Source organism: Tauraco erythrolophus, chromosome 4 (assembly GCF_009769465.1).
Source record: "Tauraco erythrolophus isolate bTauEry1 chromosome 4, bTauEry1.pri, whole genome shotgun sequence".
NCBI classification, from domain to species: Eukaryota; Metazoa; Chordata; class Aves; order Musophagiformes; family Musophagidae; genus Tauraco; species Tauraco erythrolophus.
The window spans coordinates 23,886,705-23,902,086 of NC_141468.1; the positions used below are offsets into that span (position 1 = coordinate 23,886,705).

General features: G+C 41.9%; 1 protein-coding gene across 1 annotated transcript; it reads right to left on the minus strand.

The window, feature by feature from the left end:
* Positions 1–2,493: 2,493 nt before the first annotated feature.
* On the minus strand, positions 2,494–5,870 carry LOC104377634 (secreted frizzled-related protein 2). The gene is made up of 4 exons (XM_009984473.2): positions 5,584–5,870; positions 4,890–5,059; positions 3,897–3,989; positions 2,494–2,804 (listed from the first exon to the last, which is right to left on the minus strand). Exons 1-4 carry the CDS (start codon positions 5,868–5,870, stop codon positions 2,494–2,496), a joined length of 861 nt encoding a protein of 286 aa, XP_009982775.2.
* Between the last annotated feature and the right edge of the window lie 9,512 nt (positions 5,871–15,382).

Genomic DNA, 15,382 nt, shown 5'->3' on the forward strand with positions numbered 1-15,382 from the left:
GCGTCAGCCCGGACGCCGGGAACGCCCCAGCTCGGCCGGCCGCTCCTCCCGCGGCGGCGGCTCTGGGAGCGGAGGGGAGGGGAGGGCCGAGACGAGTCCCCGCCCCGCAGCCGGCCCCGATCGCGGCGAGCGGCCCGGCGGGAGCGGTGTTTAGATCGCTGAATGTAGTTCTCGCTGGTACGAGTGCCGCGGCGCCTTTCGCTGCTGTGTGGCAGAAAGGCATACAGAATGCCTAAAGAAAAGCCATCTTTGCGCTAAGGCCCCTGTACTTCGCCAGAGCTCCCCGGAGCAGGAGACAGCTTGGATTTCATTTCCAGGCCAAGGAGAGTGCAACGCAGGTACCGTTCAGTGTTTAGTACAGAACAAATCCAGGAGAGATAAAAATAAACCCCACAACGCTGGTCTGCATGGCATCCTGTAACGTAAAGAGAAACGAAATAAAATCTTGAACTGAAACGGTAACTCCTTCCTTTGCAGAGTGACACGAGTCTCGTTCCGGGCAGGTGACACCCGACCGTACCCTCGCACAAGCCCCGGTGCCGGGGCTCCTCCTGCACCCCGTGAGCGGGTCCCGCGCTGCGGGGCTGCGCATGGCCCGGGGAGCCCCCCGGAGCGCCCCGGAGCCACCCGGAGCCCTCCCGGAGCCTCCCGGAGCAGCCGGCAGTGCAGAGCAATGACAGACTGCTTTAAACATTTACCAGTTTTCCTGCAGGGACCAGCACAGACTCAGCAGGATCAAATGAACTGAGCTTTTGCACAACCTACTTTTTTCTAAGCAGTTCATTATACAATATAAACTGAATATAGGTTGTTTCAACTTTTTTTTTTTTGTTTTGTTTTCCCTCAATTTCTATTAGTTTTCCGGTTCGTGGTGGAAAGTGACGGAGCAGGTGTCATCATGAGCATGCATACAAACCTGCACTTATGGGGGATTTATCAGGAACCCAGGTCATTACAAATGTGACTTTTAGAAAGCTATTGACCATAAACTCTTCCTATATTTGTTTCAAGAAAATACAACTGTAACAGACACTGTACTACTGAAATAGCTTCTAATTTATGTATTATCAATTACCTGTTCTTGTGTCTATTATATATATTTATTAAACTAAAATTAAGTCCAATTCTGTCCGTCTTCGTGTCCAGGGAGGTGATTCTGCCCCTCTACTCTGCTCTCATGCAACCCCACCTGCAGTACTGCGTTCAGCTCTGGGGCCCCCAACATAAGAAGAACATGGAGTTGTTGGAGTGGATCCAGAGGAGGGCCACGAAGATGATCTGAGGGCTGGAGCACTACCCTATGAAGACAGGCTGAGAGAGTGGTTGTTCAGCCTGGAGAAGAGAAGGCTCCAGGGAGACCTTCTAGCAGCCTGCTGGTACTTAAAGGGGGCCTAGAGGAAAGCTGGAGAGGGACTTTTTCCAAGGGCGTGTAGTGATAGGACAAGGGGCAATGGATTTAAACTGAAAGAGGGCAGATTTCCATTAGATACACGGAAGAAATTTTTCACAATGAGGGTGGTGAGGCACCGGAAAAGTTTGCCCAGAGAAGTTGTGGATGCCCCATCGCTGGAAGTGTTGAAGGCCAGGTTGGATCAGGCTTTGAGCAACCTGATGTAGGGCAGGTTGAACTAGATGATCTTTAAGGTCCCTTCCAACCCAAACCATTTTATGATTCTCTGATTCTATAACTGAGGGTGTTAATTATGTGGCCACTGTAATATTTTGCACTTCTTGAATATTATCACTCCATTAGTCCCCTGCAGTCCACTTAGACAACTGGTGAAGATTCTACATTGGCTGTTTTAATGTGTCTGAAAATGAAAATGGACGTTTCAGTAGGGGGGATGATTTAGATTTCAGTGTAACCATGTTACATTCAAGATGGTCAGGCAAAAAGAAAAAGTTTCAAAAACTGCATTTAGCCTATGTTTTCAGGTGTTACCACCGAGATGGTCTCAGTTCTGTTATTGTAAAATGATGCCCAGTTGCCAAATCCTCTTGTGGCTGGGGCCAACTATATGGTGCTCACAACTCCTTATTCCTATTTGTTCCACTCTGATTCCAGCAAAAGCGACCAGCAGAGGGCTGCCTTCTTTTAAAATACTCTAGTGGAAGAAAATCAGGTGGATTAGCGAGACATTAAGCAAGGCAAAGTTTAGGTAACTGGAAAAAATGGCAGAGTGGGCATTATAGAAAAATAAATTAAAGGTAGTCAGCTGGATTAAAACTGTTTTATGCCAGTTTTTCCACGTATTACAAATTTTTTTTTGCAATAACTCTAAGAAACGTTTATAGATGGTTGGCCAAGTTCAAATTTGATGTGAATAGCTGTAACACTACAGAAAGTAGGCCTGATAACACTGAGGTTTAAGTTCAACTTATAATACAATTTGTAAGGAAATTAAGACTTTACATTCTACTTATAATACATTCCTATTTACAAGATAGGCATGAGAAGTATAATCATCTTTTTACAAATAATATGATAAATATTTACAAGCATTTATGGTATCTCCACTTCTGAGTGGCCAAAGTCAGCTGGGAGTCTCTCCTCTGCCAGCGATAAACCTGGTTTACTAAAATGATGCCCTCTTCAATATTCCCCACAAGGAGATACACCATGGGACGATGGGTCGGAGTCATCCTCTGCGTACAGTTTTCATTGATAAGCAGCCACTGTTGTATCATGCTCTGAGTTTCATAAGGCAAGAGTGAGCCCTGAGTAATGAATTCCACTTGGCATTCAATGTTATACTCTTGGTCACCAAATATTGTTCTCTTCTTGGACAGCTTTACTTTCACTGCTAAGAAAAAAAAAAGCAAACATGTAAGTCACTCCATTTACTCAAATGCAGAAAGAAACACTACCAGTGAAAGCAAGATGATTCCTTAAAAATAATATCATAATTTATGCTGATACAGAATGGTGAGGTGTCCTCCAGCAGCAGTATACATTTTAAAACATTTTTAAAAAATAGAGGTTATGTAGTAAAGAATCTTTTTTCATGGAATTAGGCAACTAGGAAAAAGTGTTTTCACAAAAGTGTGTAATGTATTTTTACCATCACCACGTATGTCAGACTTTTTGAATAATTGGATATTGCTAGCTGTTGGTGGTGTTCTTGTATCTTGAGGCTGCCCAGCTTGCCCAAGCTATTCTTCTGAAACTTGCTTGGTCCATGTCAGGAATCCCTCAGCAAAAATAGCTAGTAACGCTTGCTGATACCACCCTTTTAGATATTTCATTACCCAACTTGACTCCGCCAACACTTTTAACACAAAGTTTCTCCTGATCTAAAGCCAGCCAAAGTCACTGAGACTCTGCGCTGACATCAAAGGGCTTTGCAGGAGGTTTCTAAGGCAAACTCAAAAGTATTGCCTGTCACTCCAATAAGACAACACGAGGTAAGAATTTCTTTTACTGATGCAATTTTCTGAGTCTCCTTTTCAGTAAGCTATGTACCACAAAAAACTCATGCACACAAGTAACAAGGACAACACGGTTCACTGGTAAAATACCAAAGCTTTATTTTCAGTTTAACCACTGATGGCTAAGTGGTTATTTGTGCTGCTTTCGTGAGAAATATTTTCCATAAAGCATGTTGAACTACAATGTAGCCAACTAGACAAGAACAAAAGAGCTATTTGGTCCTAAATTGAGATCATTAATAAATCTTTCATGCAAAATAATTCCTCCTTATATTATAATCTCCTTATATTAATTATATTGATTAGAAGGAACATATTCTGAAAAACAAGCTAAAAAGTCAGCAGCCAAACTCTTAATCCTTTGCAATCCCAGCAGAAACTGTCACACATTGTAATCCTAATTTTAAAGCATTGTAGAAGGAGAGCTGTTAGTCTCTTTAATAGCAGCTGTATTAGCAAGGACTTACCAAAGTTATTGTCACAGAAAACTTCGAGAACTCTTTTGTGTGTAAAAAATTCCTCCACTGCTGGGCAGGTCTGGCAGGCAGGCTTTGGTAGGACTGGCAAGAAATTACAAAGTCTCATTGTTATCTTTTAGAATCTTTTGGTTTAATTTTCTGCTGTCAAAGCTGAGAGCCCACTGTTTAGTCACAGGAATGACAGAGAAAATACAAAATTGGTCAGTGATAATGTGAAAATCTACACGTTTCTCTGAAAATAGGGCTAGGGATGAAAAGGAGTTTCATTTTCCATGCGCATTCAGTCCTTGTTCAGGCTGACGAGCTCCATTATCAGCATCAAGTACGGTAACAAATACAGTGTTATTTTAAATACAGCTATGGTGGGTGGGAAAGGGGTTTGATGGCTGATTCTGTCAGTGACTCTGGGTGCAGCTGCGTTAGGATTGTGAACATACGAATTCGGGTGTGTCAGCAGCAACTTATTCCTGCTGTTTTCTGGAGAAGTTAATGGGTACATTTAAAGATTTGGACATTAATATCGTGATAACTCAGGTTTCTCTGAGGAAAATCAGATAATAAATCACCCCAACTTTTCTAAGCTGATCTGAGAACCAAGTCATTGCATACCTAAATTTATCCGTGGTAAGAGCCATCGATAAGTCTGTAAAGAGACCTCAGAATAAATCAAACACAGCGTGCTGCCGCAGGTATGATACTGCCCGTAGCTGCGCAGAGTGATGATCGCTTTCCTCCACTATCTAAGCGTAGGTTATCTACACTTTATTTTTCTGAAGCGATGCTGATTTACACCATTTGAGGTCTGCTGCATCTTACCCTGCAAGTATTCGCACTTTCCCCTGCCATCTGCACGAACAGGGTGAAGCAGGATGGATAGACACGATGCTGTTCACAAAATCACAGACTGTTTGGGAATGGTGTCTCCTTGATTCCCAGGAACATAGATTATAGCCACCCTGCCCTCTGCCATCTTCCAGCTACCTTTGTGCAGGTATTTATGTTCCTTTGTAAGAGATGCCAGGCACATGTCCTCGCCCGCAGGGAATCGATCGCAGTCCAGACTGTCAGGCCAGGGGTGACCGTGGCAGGCGAGCACAGGGGCACAGCTGTCACGGACGGCAACACACATACTCCTACAAGGATGGATAAACCTGTCGCCGGAGGAAATACCAGGCTGAATCAGTTACACTCACTCAGTGATAACAGAAACGGATGCAACAGTGATTTCTGTGCAAAGTACATTGTCTTCGCTGATATTTAACGTAATTTAACAATAATATAGTTCTAGAAGCAGCAGCTGTGGCAAACTATGCAAGTGGTCTGTATGTGGACTGGACTGTGCTTACAGGATTAAGTCACAGTTTTAAAACCACTTCTATTGCAACCTGAGAAAAGCTTCAGCAAGAGCCTGATTCTATTCATAACAGATGCTTCAACTCTAAATTAAAAAGAATAAAATTTCAACTGTAACAAACCAAACCACAATATTCTTTGACAATAGGATTCATTTCCCCAAAGCAAATCAGTACTTTTCTTTCTGATGAGTACGAAAAAGTTAACAGAATCATTTCAGATAAACTGGAGATCACCTTTAGATTATGGTAAACATGCATTTCATTTGATTTCTGTTCTGGCAAAAAAAGGCTGGAGTTTTGAACTGTGCTGTGGTACTTACGTATCTAAACAGATGGGTGCAAACAGGGAGCACAGGAATGTCCTCACGTGAGGGTGACAGTCCGTGTGCGCAAGGTGCTGCCAGGTGGTGGATTTTAGTATAACCTCTGCCATGTTTGTGTGTCCCATCAGGTTGGGAAGCCTCATTTCGGAGTACCCGATCTTGTGGCACATGTCCATCTCCTTGGGTATCACTACACATTTCGTGGATAATCCAATGTCAAAGGCTGTTGCCACTCTTAGGAGACCACTCAGAGCAAAACCAAGTATTTTTGCAGCCAAGAACATCTTCCAGCGACTCCTGGGCTGCTGAGCAAGGAGCTGTCAAACCCCGCAAGCACAGGGACACACTGAAAACCTTGTGGCTTATATACCCCAAGAGCTTAATGAACCATTGGTTATCAACTGCTTATCAAATCACTCGAAAAAAGACCAGGTCTTATTGCCTATTCAAGGGACTGTTGTGATAACCAGGGAGGTGGAGACAAAGTATAGAATGATGTTCCCTAAAGAGACCGATTTGGTATAGACTTTCACATGTCCCACAGTGTCAGTTGCTGCAGCGTGCTATGTGGCATATTAAATTTTGACACCTAGAAGGTTTGCTATGTACTTTCTAAAACAAATTAAGAGATCCCCCAGAAAAAAACGGTTGGGTAGACAAGCTGTCTCCTGGGGCTGCTGCGTCTCCTTTGTTTTCAGACACTGCTGACCGCAGAAAAAACAGCCCAGATTGACTTATCAAGTGAAAATGTTTTGCTTGTGCTAATTGCCCATGTCTCTTCCACTGTTTTACAATGTAGAAGAGGTACTTTCTTTGGTCAAGTGCTATAAAAGAGCCAGCCTCCTGCTATTAACCAAATATTTTGTCTGGAAGTTTGGATCCCTATGCTGTGACACACTAAAAGTCTCAACTTCTATTAATTTTAATAAACACACGAAAATACCAAATTGTTTTACTGATTGGAGTATGTGCATATCAGATGGCTTCGTTTATTCAAGTTCAGCGGTGGATTTAATATTGTAGGGCTATCAGTATTTATTCAGAGTGAAAAGGCAGTTACACATGGAGAAACATTTTTATGATTTCAAATGAACCTGGCTACACTTAAAATTGCTCAAATAATACAGCATTTCACCTATTTATTAATATATTACAATTACATGAAGATGTATGGAAGCAAATAATACTGGGTGTGTATAAACTTGTTCTGTTTGTAGCATAAAAATAAATTAAAAGTTAACAGATTTACTGACTGAGTACGTCATTACTCTTCTTAGTATAATACTGATGAACAGCATTTTGGTGTAGAGAAGTTTGGAAATCAGTTAGCAGAGGGTCTGAGTAATGAGTAACTTACCTATTACGAATAGAAAAATCAGATTATTAGTTAAGAGTTGAAGATCTAAACAAAACATTTTGTGGAAATTTTTAGTTTCATAAAAACATTTTTGCAATTAGTTATGGGTATTTTTATTTCTATTTCTTATTACATGATTTATTAGCAGAAATGTTTAAATATTCGTCATATGTAGGTGGATGTAGTGTAAAATATCTGTCTTGATTATTAGACTAAAATAAGTATGTTCATAATGGTGTATCAGCCGGTATTACTGATGCTTGACCAAAACACATTTCTCAGAAACAGCAGCTTTTTGTGCTTATACCTAAATGTATCACATTTAGACAATGTGCTACGTATCATTCACATGTTTACACCTAAATATTAGATTATTAATCCTAGCATCTTTGAAATCAATGACAGCCCCCCACTGATTCCTTCTTAACTGCCTTCTTTACTCAAAGCTACTGAGAAAATTACAGTATCTGTTTAAATAAGTCAGAAAAAAATGACAGCATGCAAGGTTCCAGAGACTAAAGACATATTTTAAAAATTGTCAGTTTTTCTTTTCATATTTTGTTGCCAGCTCTGTGTTTTTTTTTCCCAATAAATGTGGTTTCTCTGTATCTGTTACTTCAAGGCAGAAGAACTGAATATCTAACCAGGCTGATTTAAGCCTGCTGGTAGCATCCGTTTGCCAAGTGCTCCATGTATTCCATAAGAAGTTGAAGAGCCTTACTAAAACTCAGTAAAAGCCCCGTTCTTGCTGAATCTATGCAGGTGTTCCTGGGGCCCACGCTTTTGCATAGCTGCCCTTGGTACCACTGTGCAATAATGAACCGAAGGCACGAAGCTGCTCAGCACAGGGAAGAGGGCAGACCTGCACATCAAGCCAACTTCTTTAACAGCTTCCTGGTATCATCTGGCTCCCAGATGTGCCCAGAGCGAAGTCACGAGCCTCACCTCCTCTATGCAGGCACAGCTGCCCAGTGCGCAGAGCTGAGCTCACACAAGCTCCAGAGATCTTGCAAACATCCTGATTTCTCTCACCTGAGCATCACCTCGGCGTTCAGCAACTAGAGTGAAACTGGGCTCCATATGTGAGCGTTCCCCTTATCCAGCAGGCTTCTGGACATCCATCCATGTTGCCGATGCCTTTACCAACTCACCCCATGATTTTATGAAATTAATCAAATCAGTCTCTGGCCTCAATAGTATTCTTTCATGGTACTTTTCTCATCTGGTTGTTGTCTGAAAGCAGGTGACAAGATCTCTGGTGAAGGAAGCCGAAATTTCCATTGCATGTAGGGCGTGGGATTACACACACATTTCTGAGTGATATAAAATATATATTAAGAAAGAGTATTTGGTCTCTCAATTATTTAGATGTTTTTCTATGTGACTGTCTCGCACTCTACAAAAAACCTTGATTCATCCTAAAACCTGAGCCAACTCTGTTCCTCCAGATAAAGAGAGGTTATGGGGTTGCTAGCTGTGCCAGCACTGCTCTGCAAGCATGGCCCCACGGTGCTGCCGAACGGGCTTGTTCTGCCCCTTCCTACCGTGGAGTGCCTTGCAGACCTCCTGTGCTTGGCTTGTGCTGGACTGAGCTCCGGCTGTACCCAAGACCAGGTGTTCTGGGTCATGTCATACAGCAGCAGGTCTGATTTGAGAGCTCCCTCTGGGCCACCATTGATGGACAGAACAAAGCCAGGCATAACAAGAGCATGTGAGACGAAGATGATCTTATAAGAGCTAATACTTCTCCTGACAAACTTAGTCTCCATAGGAACTGTCTTGAAATAAATAATTGCATATCTCTGAGTCACTGTTTCCTACTGGGGCTTCACAGGAGGTAGGTCATTCATGAGCTACTGCAGAGCTGTACCTTAAAGTTTCTTTTAGCCTCAGGTATATCTCAAAGGAGGCCAGCTATCTTTTGATGCCCTGCTTTTGGTGAGCTGATTTTCAGTGGGTCATTTTATAATGCTAAAGAAAACTGTTTTTCTCTGTGTGAGTACAGTGGCATCTTTGGAGGCTGAGTGCTCGACCACGTGGAAGGGTTAAGGCTCCAGCGGGTCAGGAAGGAGCCGCACTCCACTGCTCAGCCACCACTGGAGATTCGAGGGCATGGGGGAAACTCCATGGTTTTGTCATCAGAAGAATGGCAAGCCATCTGCTTAATTTCTATTTCTTCTTGTTTGCTTGCTGTTTTGAGTGAAGTAGCCATTCACCCAAGGAATAGCAAGACTTTAGGTGCTGGTCAGGAATGACGAGCTCACTTGAGGGCTGAAGGATGGTCACCGCCTCCAAGAACAAAACATGCACAATAGCTTTTGCTTTACACCTATGACTGCACTGGGATTAAGGCTGGATCTGAAGCCAGAACATTATCCGTAATTCAGCCATTTCTGCTAGCTGTCTTCTATCAGGAAAGAGCGTCATTTATGGGAGCTTGATTCCTCTCTCTTCTGACAGTCACTGGGTTCAAGATGTTAGCTGGGTCAAATTCCTTAGCCTATGCCATTTTCAGTGTCATCATTTACTAAGGAATTTGCCAATTTGACACGTCTTTTCACTATGCTCGCAAGCTGCTTTTAAGCAAAGGAATTACTCTGGCTGTGCTTCTATTTAGGCTTAATTATTTTGATGTTCTTCGTGAGCAGATGCTACCTTGAAACTTGGTTTGACAACAAGTCATTATCATTTATCATTTTTAGCAGGAGTCTTGTAGAACAGTTATTAAAAATGAACATGCAAAGTAGATGGCTATTGCTTGGGGCGTGCTTCAGGTCAGTCAGATGTTGGCTCATTGGCAGAATCGTGAGCTGCAGCACCCACGTTGCTGTGCCATAGATTCTCCTTTTTTGCAAAAGCTCAGCTGCTCATTGACGTGGTGTGGAAAAAAGTCAGGCAAGTATACACACAGCTTGCTTTTGGGAACAGAGTAAGCTGTCATTTACTGTTGCCATACCAGCTAAACGTTCAAATAAAGACTGTCTAAAATGAAAAAAAAATATTAGTTTAGCAATCTATCAAGAGAATTGCAGTGTCTGTGTACATTTCGAGTGGGCACCATGAAATACAAGACCTGAAGGTTCAGAGAAATTTCCATCTCAAAGTCAGGAGTCTAATGCTCTTTGAAACTTCTGAAGAAAGCTGCATGGCTGTATTTACTGTTCCTGGACATGAGCAATGGTCACCTGCTGATGGACCCTGATAACAGGAAGAGTGGCTGGAGGCTTGCTCTCTGCCCACCTCTCTGTTGTCTCCTTTGACTGCTACCACGGAGACAGACAGAGATTAACTAGGAGCCACCCATCAGACCCCAGTAAGAAATGGGACTGAATTTTTCTTCAAAGAAAGCAGGGGTTTGAAAGCAAACTAGCAAATGTAGGGATTTTTGGTTTTAATCTAATAATTTGTTGCAATATTCAGCTGGAGTAATTTTTATCTAAAGTCTAATTGCAGAGATGCAAGGCTCTCAGACAAGGATCAAAGCTGTTAGCTGTGCATCCCAAGTCACAAAAGGAGGCTGAGGAGAAGTGGTCATCGGTCTGATGACAGCTTTGCTGGACCAACATCCTTACTCTGTGAGGCAGGATTTATTGCGTAATGTTTCCTCTGCTTTACTAAAAAAACAATTAAGCATGAATGGTATCTGTAAAACAGTGGGGAAAGAATCATAGATGGTTTTGAAAAAGCCTCACTAATTTATTCATCACAACGGCTTTAGCATTGTTTTAATTTTTAAAGAACTACTGTATTTTAAATAAATACTGTATTTCCTTATAAATCTGTAATGCAAATAGTTAAAGGCTCACTGCCCTGGTATGCAGAGCTCTGTCCTTGTTACTGTTAATTGATTAACTGAAAGGAAAGTTTGTTTTAATAGTGAAAGTCAATGCTTTGAGTGACCCAAACTTAGTTTCTGACTCTGCCACAAGCTCCCTGTTGCAGCTTTAACCCTGCTGCATTGTACTGCTCCACATACAGAGTTTCCTGGTTAACACTGCGGGGGGAGGAGGGGGGACAGCTGGAAGTTACATGCATTCAAATATGAAGCATTCAGATGCTACAAGAGCAGGGAGAAGGCATGTAAACGCCCACACGGATAACACCAGTATCACCTAAAGGCATAAGAGTGCTGAATACTATACAAAACCACGGTAAGTAGCATTTCCTAAGTAGGCCAATGGTCAGGGATGGAAAAAGGGCATAGGAAGAGAAGATGACTTGCTAATCGGCTAGCGGTTAATGCAGGCATACAGCTCTGAGCTTTGCCATCGCAATAGCCAGCTCTTGGGTCTCCTGCTCAGCAATATTTTTGTCACTGCAGAGCAGGACAAGTCGTGTAAAGTGATTTTAGGGGAAGAACTGAAATCCCATGCTGACTTACTAGCAGCACGCTCAAGAAACTGCATTCAGGCCATGTCCCGTGAGCTGCACGACAAGCCCTTACGGTGCACACCACCTTGGTTAAATGCTGTGTGAACCGGTTTGCTTCCAAGGTGGCTGAAAGGAGGAGAGAAGTGCTGGCACCATTAACATTAAGAAAGTGGAATTTTGCCCTTCAATCATAAGCAGTGCGGCAGGCTCAGTAGCAGTGGTGTTTTTGCTCCAGGGGTAAGCAAATTCCAAATGATGGCTTTCAAGTGGGAGCAAAATACAATTTGTCCAAAGTCAGGGTTTCACACTATTATCATGTACCAGATGAGCACTTTTCCACAGAGAGCCAATCAGTTTTCCACCAGGTAAATAATTAAACTCCTTATAGTTTGTTTTGTTTTGTTTTGTTTTTTTCTGGTTGGTATTGGTTTGCTGGTTTGACTAATACTGCCTATTTTTCTTCTTAGTTTTTAGTCACTTTTACCGGGTTTCAATTTTGTTTTGCTCTGATTTAATTTCGTGGAAGAAGGACCATTTGACAAATGGAGTTTCATGTATTTCAAGCACAGTTCTTGCTCTGCAGAAAAGCTCCTGTTTCTTTCAGACTTAAGCAGTTTTTGCAGTCTTTTGGCAACTTGGCTGATGCTGGTTTTCCCTCTACCTAATTTCTGTTGTAGCTGAGTCCCCTCTCATGCATTGTCCATCACAAGCAGCTCCAAACGAAACAAAAAGCGAGGTTAAATGGGGAGTGCATCAAATCATTTCCAAATCTCTGTGAACTAAAGGGAGTACAAGTAGACTCAAGACTGTTTCATAAGCAGGAAGGGGAGCAGCTGTTTGGGCTCTAAGTAAACAGCAAGTACATACTGACTATTTGTAGTCCATTGAGAAAGTAAACAGGGTCATCTTGTCTATTCACCCCCCCCCCCCCATTCTTTCTTTGTCTGTGGCCTGTAGCCAGCTACTGATCAACAAGATAAGATGGAGGAAACGCATCAAGTCTTGAAAATTATGTCTGGCTTCTGGCTGTCACTGGAGATAGCTCTATCAGTTAAGCAAGTAAAACTGTGGGTGAGTGCTCCGCTGACTCCAGCACACCTGGAGCCAATCTCTTTTAAGTCGCTTGGTGGTATTTTGCATCTAACTTCTATGTATCCCAGCTGCCCAGAGAAAAGGCTCTCAGCATCTGATGTTATAACACTACACGGCAGACCAAGCTCGCTTCACTTGAACACCATGGGAACGGTTTAAAAGTCAGACTTCAGCCTAAATGCTTTGCTGAATAGGCAAAATCAAATAACGTCTGTAAGGTTTCACAAATAAATAAAAGTGCTTTAAATATCTGAATTAGATACTATGGCCAAATCTTCTCTAAGCAAAATTCCCTCTGGCATTAGCATGATTTTTTGTCTTGAATAATTATGGTAAAATGTAATTTCTTTCTAGGCATCGAAAATGTTTTTAAATCTAAATAATTGAAACAAGTGCTCTTGTAAATGGTTTTGGTAAACTGAGATTAAAACAAAGATTTGTTCAGAAATAGTCATTCTTCTGGTCATGAATGTCAGATTCTGGTCATCGGAATCCAGGCAGGTTTTTTTGGTTATAAATTTCTCTCCAAGCCATGACTCGTTTTGTTTTTGATGGTGCAGATTTACGTTTTAAAATTTCAAAAAGAAAAGATATTTTCTCGATAAATCCAAGCCTTTATTTTTAAGTTGTTCTGTCAAAGAGATTTTTTTTTTTCTAAAAGCACTCGCAAACTTTTTCATTCGAGTACACATGTGCATACTAAACTTTGATGGCCTAATTAAAATAAATAGCTGTGTCCTGAACTCAAGTGTGTGTATAGAGTCAATGTTCAAAAACTGTTTTGGGACTTACAGAAAGGAAAAAATATTTTTAATTGTGGCAATTACAACTTACTTAAGAGAGTAATTGCTTCACAAATGAATGTGCCCATTCACAGGTGCATGGCATGTATTGTCACCCAACTATGCATATAGTTCTTGTCCCTTCAGTTACTTGAGCTCTGTGGCTGAAGGAGAAGGGATATTTGCTGAAGATTTGAATATTCTCTACTTATTTTCACTCTCTTCATTTTAGATATTCCCTTACACACACCTTCTGGAAATGGACAACCACAAAAGATGGCCTTTTGGAGCCTTTAATGCACCTTCTTGCTTCACCGACAGACACCTTTGCTATTACAGCTGTCACTAATCTACTATTCTTTATTATTCTCACGTAACTCTCGAGGAACTCGGGACGTTTTTCTGGTTTTCAGTGGCCCAAGCCACCGGCCTTTCGTGTAGCCCGCTCTGATCACCAATGCGTGGCCAAATCACGCCTCGGTGCGAGGAGGGAAGAAGTGGGGAGGGAGCAGCAGGGAGCAGGAGGGCAGTGCTGCAGCAGCGACCGGCCTCGCCGTGCCAGATGATACCCGGCATCACGGGCAGCTCCAGACATCGCGGGGGATAACGGCTTCACGGACACCACCTCTTTTTCAATCAAACCTCTGTGAGTCTCTCTATGCTGTCATACAGGGATGGTATCCCTGTCTGTAAGTCATCTTGTCCATCTGAGAAGACATCTAGTAGAACAGTTATGTAAAAGTAGGTAGATTTTGCATTTTTTACACTTACTAAATCTTCTTATATACAGCCTAATGGGGTTACACAGTGCCACCTTAGAACACTGTGGTGCCGGCCCCTCAAAATCTGCACAACACCTGATCAATGGCTCCTACAGAGAGCATTGATATTGCCACAGCAATTCCCACAGCAGGCCTGAGTCAAATCGACTGCTCCATCCCAGCTCCACCGTTTTGTGGGACAGCCCCATCGGTATTCATGACAGAATTTAAACCCTCTGCAAAAGGGGAAAATTCAATTTAAAAACCCAAACGAATCAGTCTTCAAACAGAAAGCATGAATGCAATATGCCTCCACTGAGATCAAAGACATTTGGTTTCTATTACCCTATCTCGAAGAGAAGTTCGCTGATAAAGAAGTCTCCACCCTAATGATTAAACCCTATTTGGATTTAAATCCCTGGGCAGAGCCCTGCAGCCTGCAGGCCAGGATTAGAGGGTCCATGACACTCTTTGCTAATCTGGGTGCAGACAGTGTGTGGCCTGCCTGTGAAATGTTATGTCATTTGGCTTTCACAGCCCTTCACCCTCAGCCCAGGGGGGGTTTTCTTCCAGTGGTGCTACTAGGAAATGAAACTGAGATGAATCAATCCTAAATAGCTACACAACAGCAAGAGCTGAGCAAATTAATAAGGAAAAATTATACAGCAACTATTTAGAAATATCTCAAAATCAAACAGTACCTAAACTATCTTTAAAACTGTGGTTTACTTCACTTCTAATTAGTTTATGAAGTTCAGGGAGAGAGAACCAGAGAAATAATTAAATTTAAGGTTAATTAGGAGAGGATGGTTTTTTTTTTTTTTGTCTTAGAAACTGTTTTCATTCTTTAAATAGCATTAAGGGTTTCATGCTGGTTGCAGTGACCAAAGATTGATAACTCTATCTGCAGGAGGCTCTTTTCATTATGGAAACCACAGAGGAGCAAATAGTTTAGAGCAGAAGTTATTTTGAAATTAGACTCAGGAGCATCCAGAGACAAAGGATTTGTGATTGCAGATCTAGTTTCAGGCCTTAAAAGGAGCATGTTTGCCTGACAGCTTCTTTAGCTTTATTCTCCTGGTTATGTCTGTCTGATAAAAGCTGTCACCACTCCCCGTAAGCCTTGCCTTGTTATATCTACATTTCTACTACAGCATGACTACTGGTAAATGTACTAAGTCTGGAGAGATCTTTTTGTTTGGTGAGAGTGAAAAATATTTTTAGAAAACACATCCCGAGAGTGAAACCTGGCCACTTGGTTGTGTGGGTAAACGCTCTGTATTTATTTTCCTTTTTTTTTTTTTTTAACAATTGGGTAAGATTTTGTCATCTTTATTTATGCTAAGTAGTATTTTTCTTCTTGATGTTCTTTGAAAATGGAACAGAAGTACTAGAGTTATTGACAGGCTGATCCTGCACTCAAGGAAGGCAAT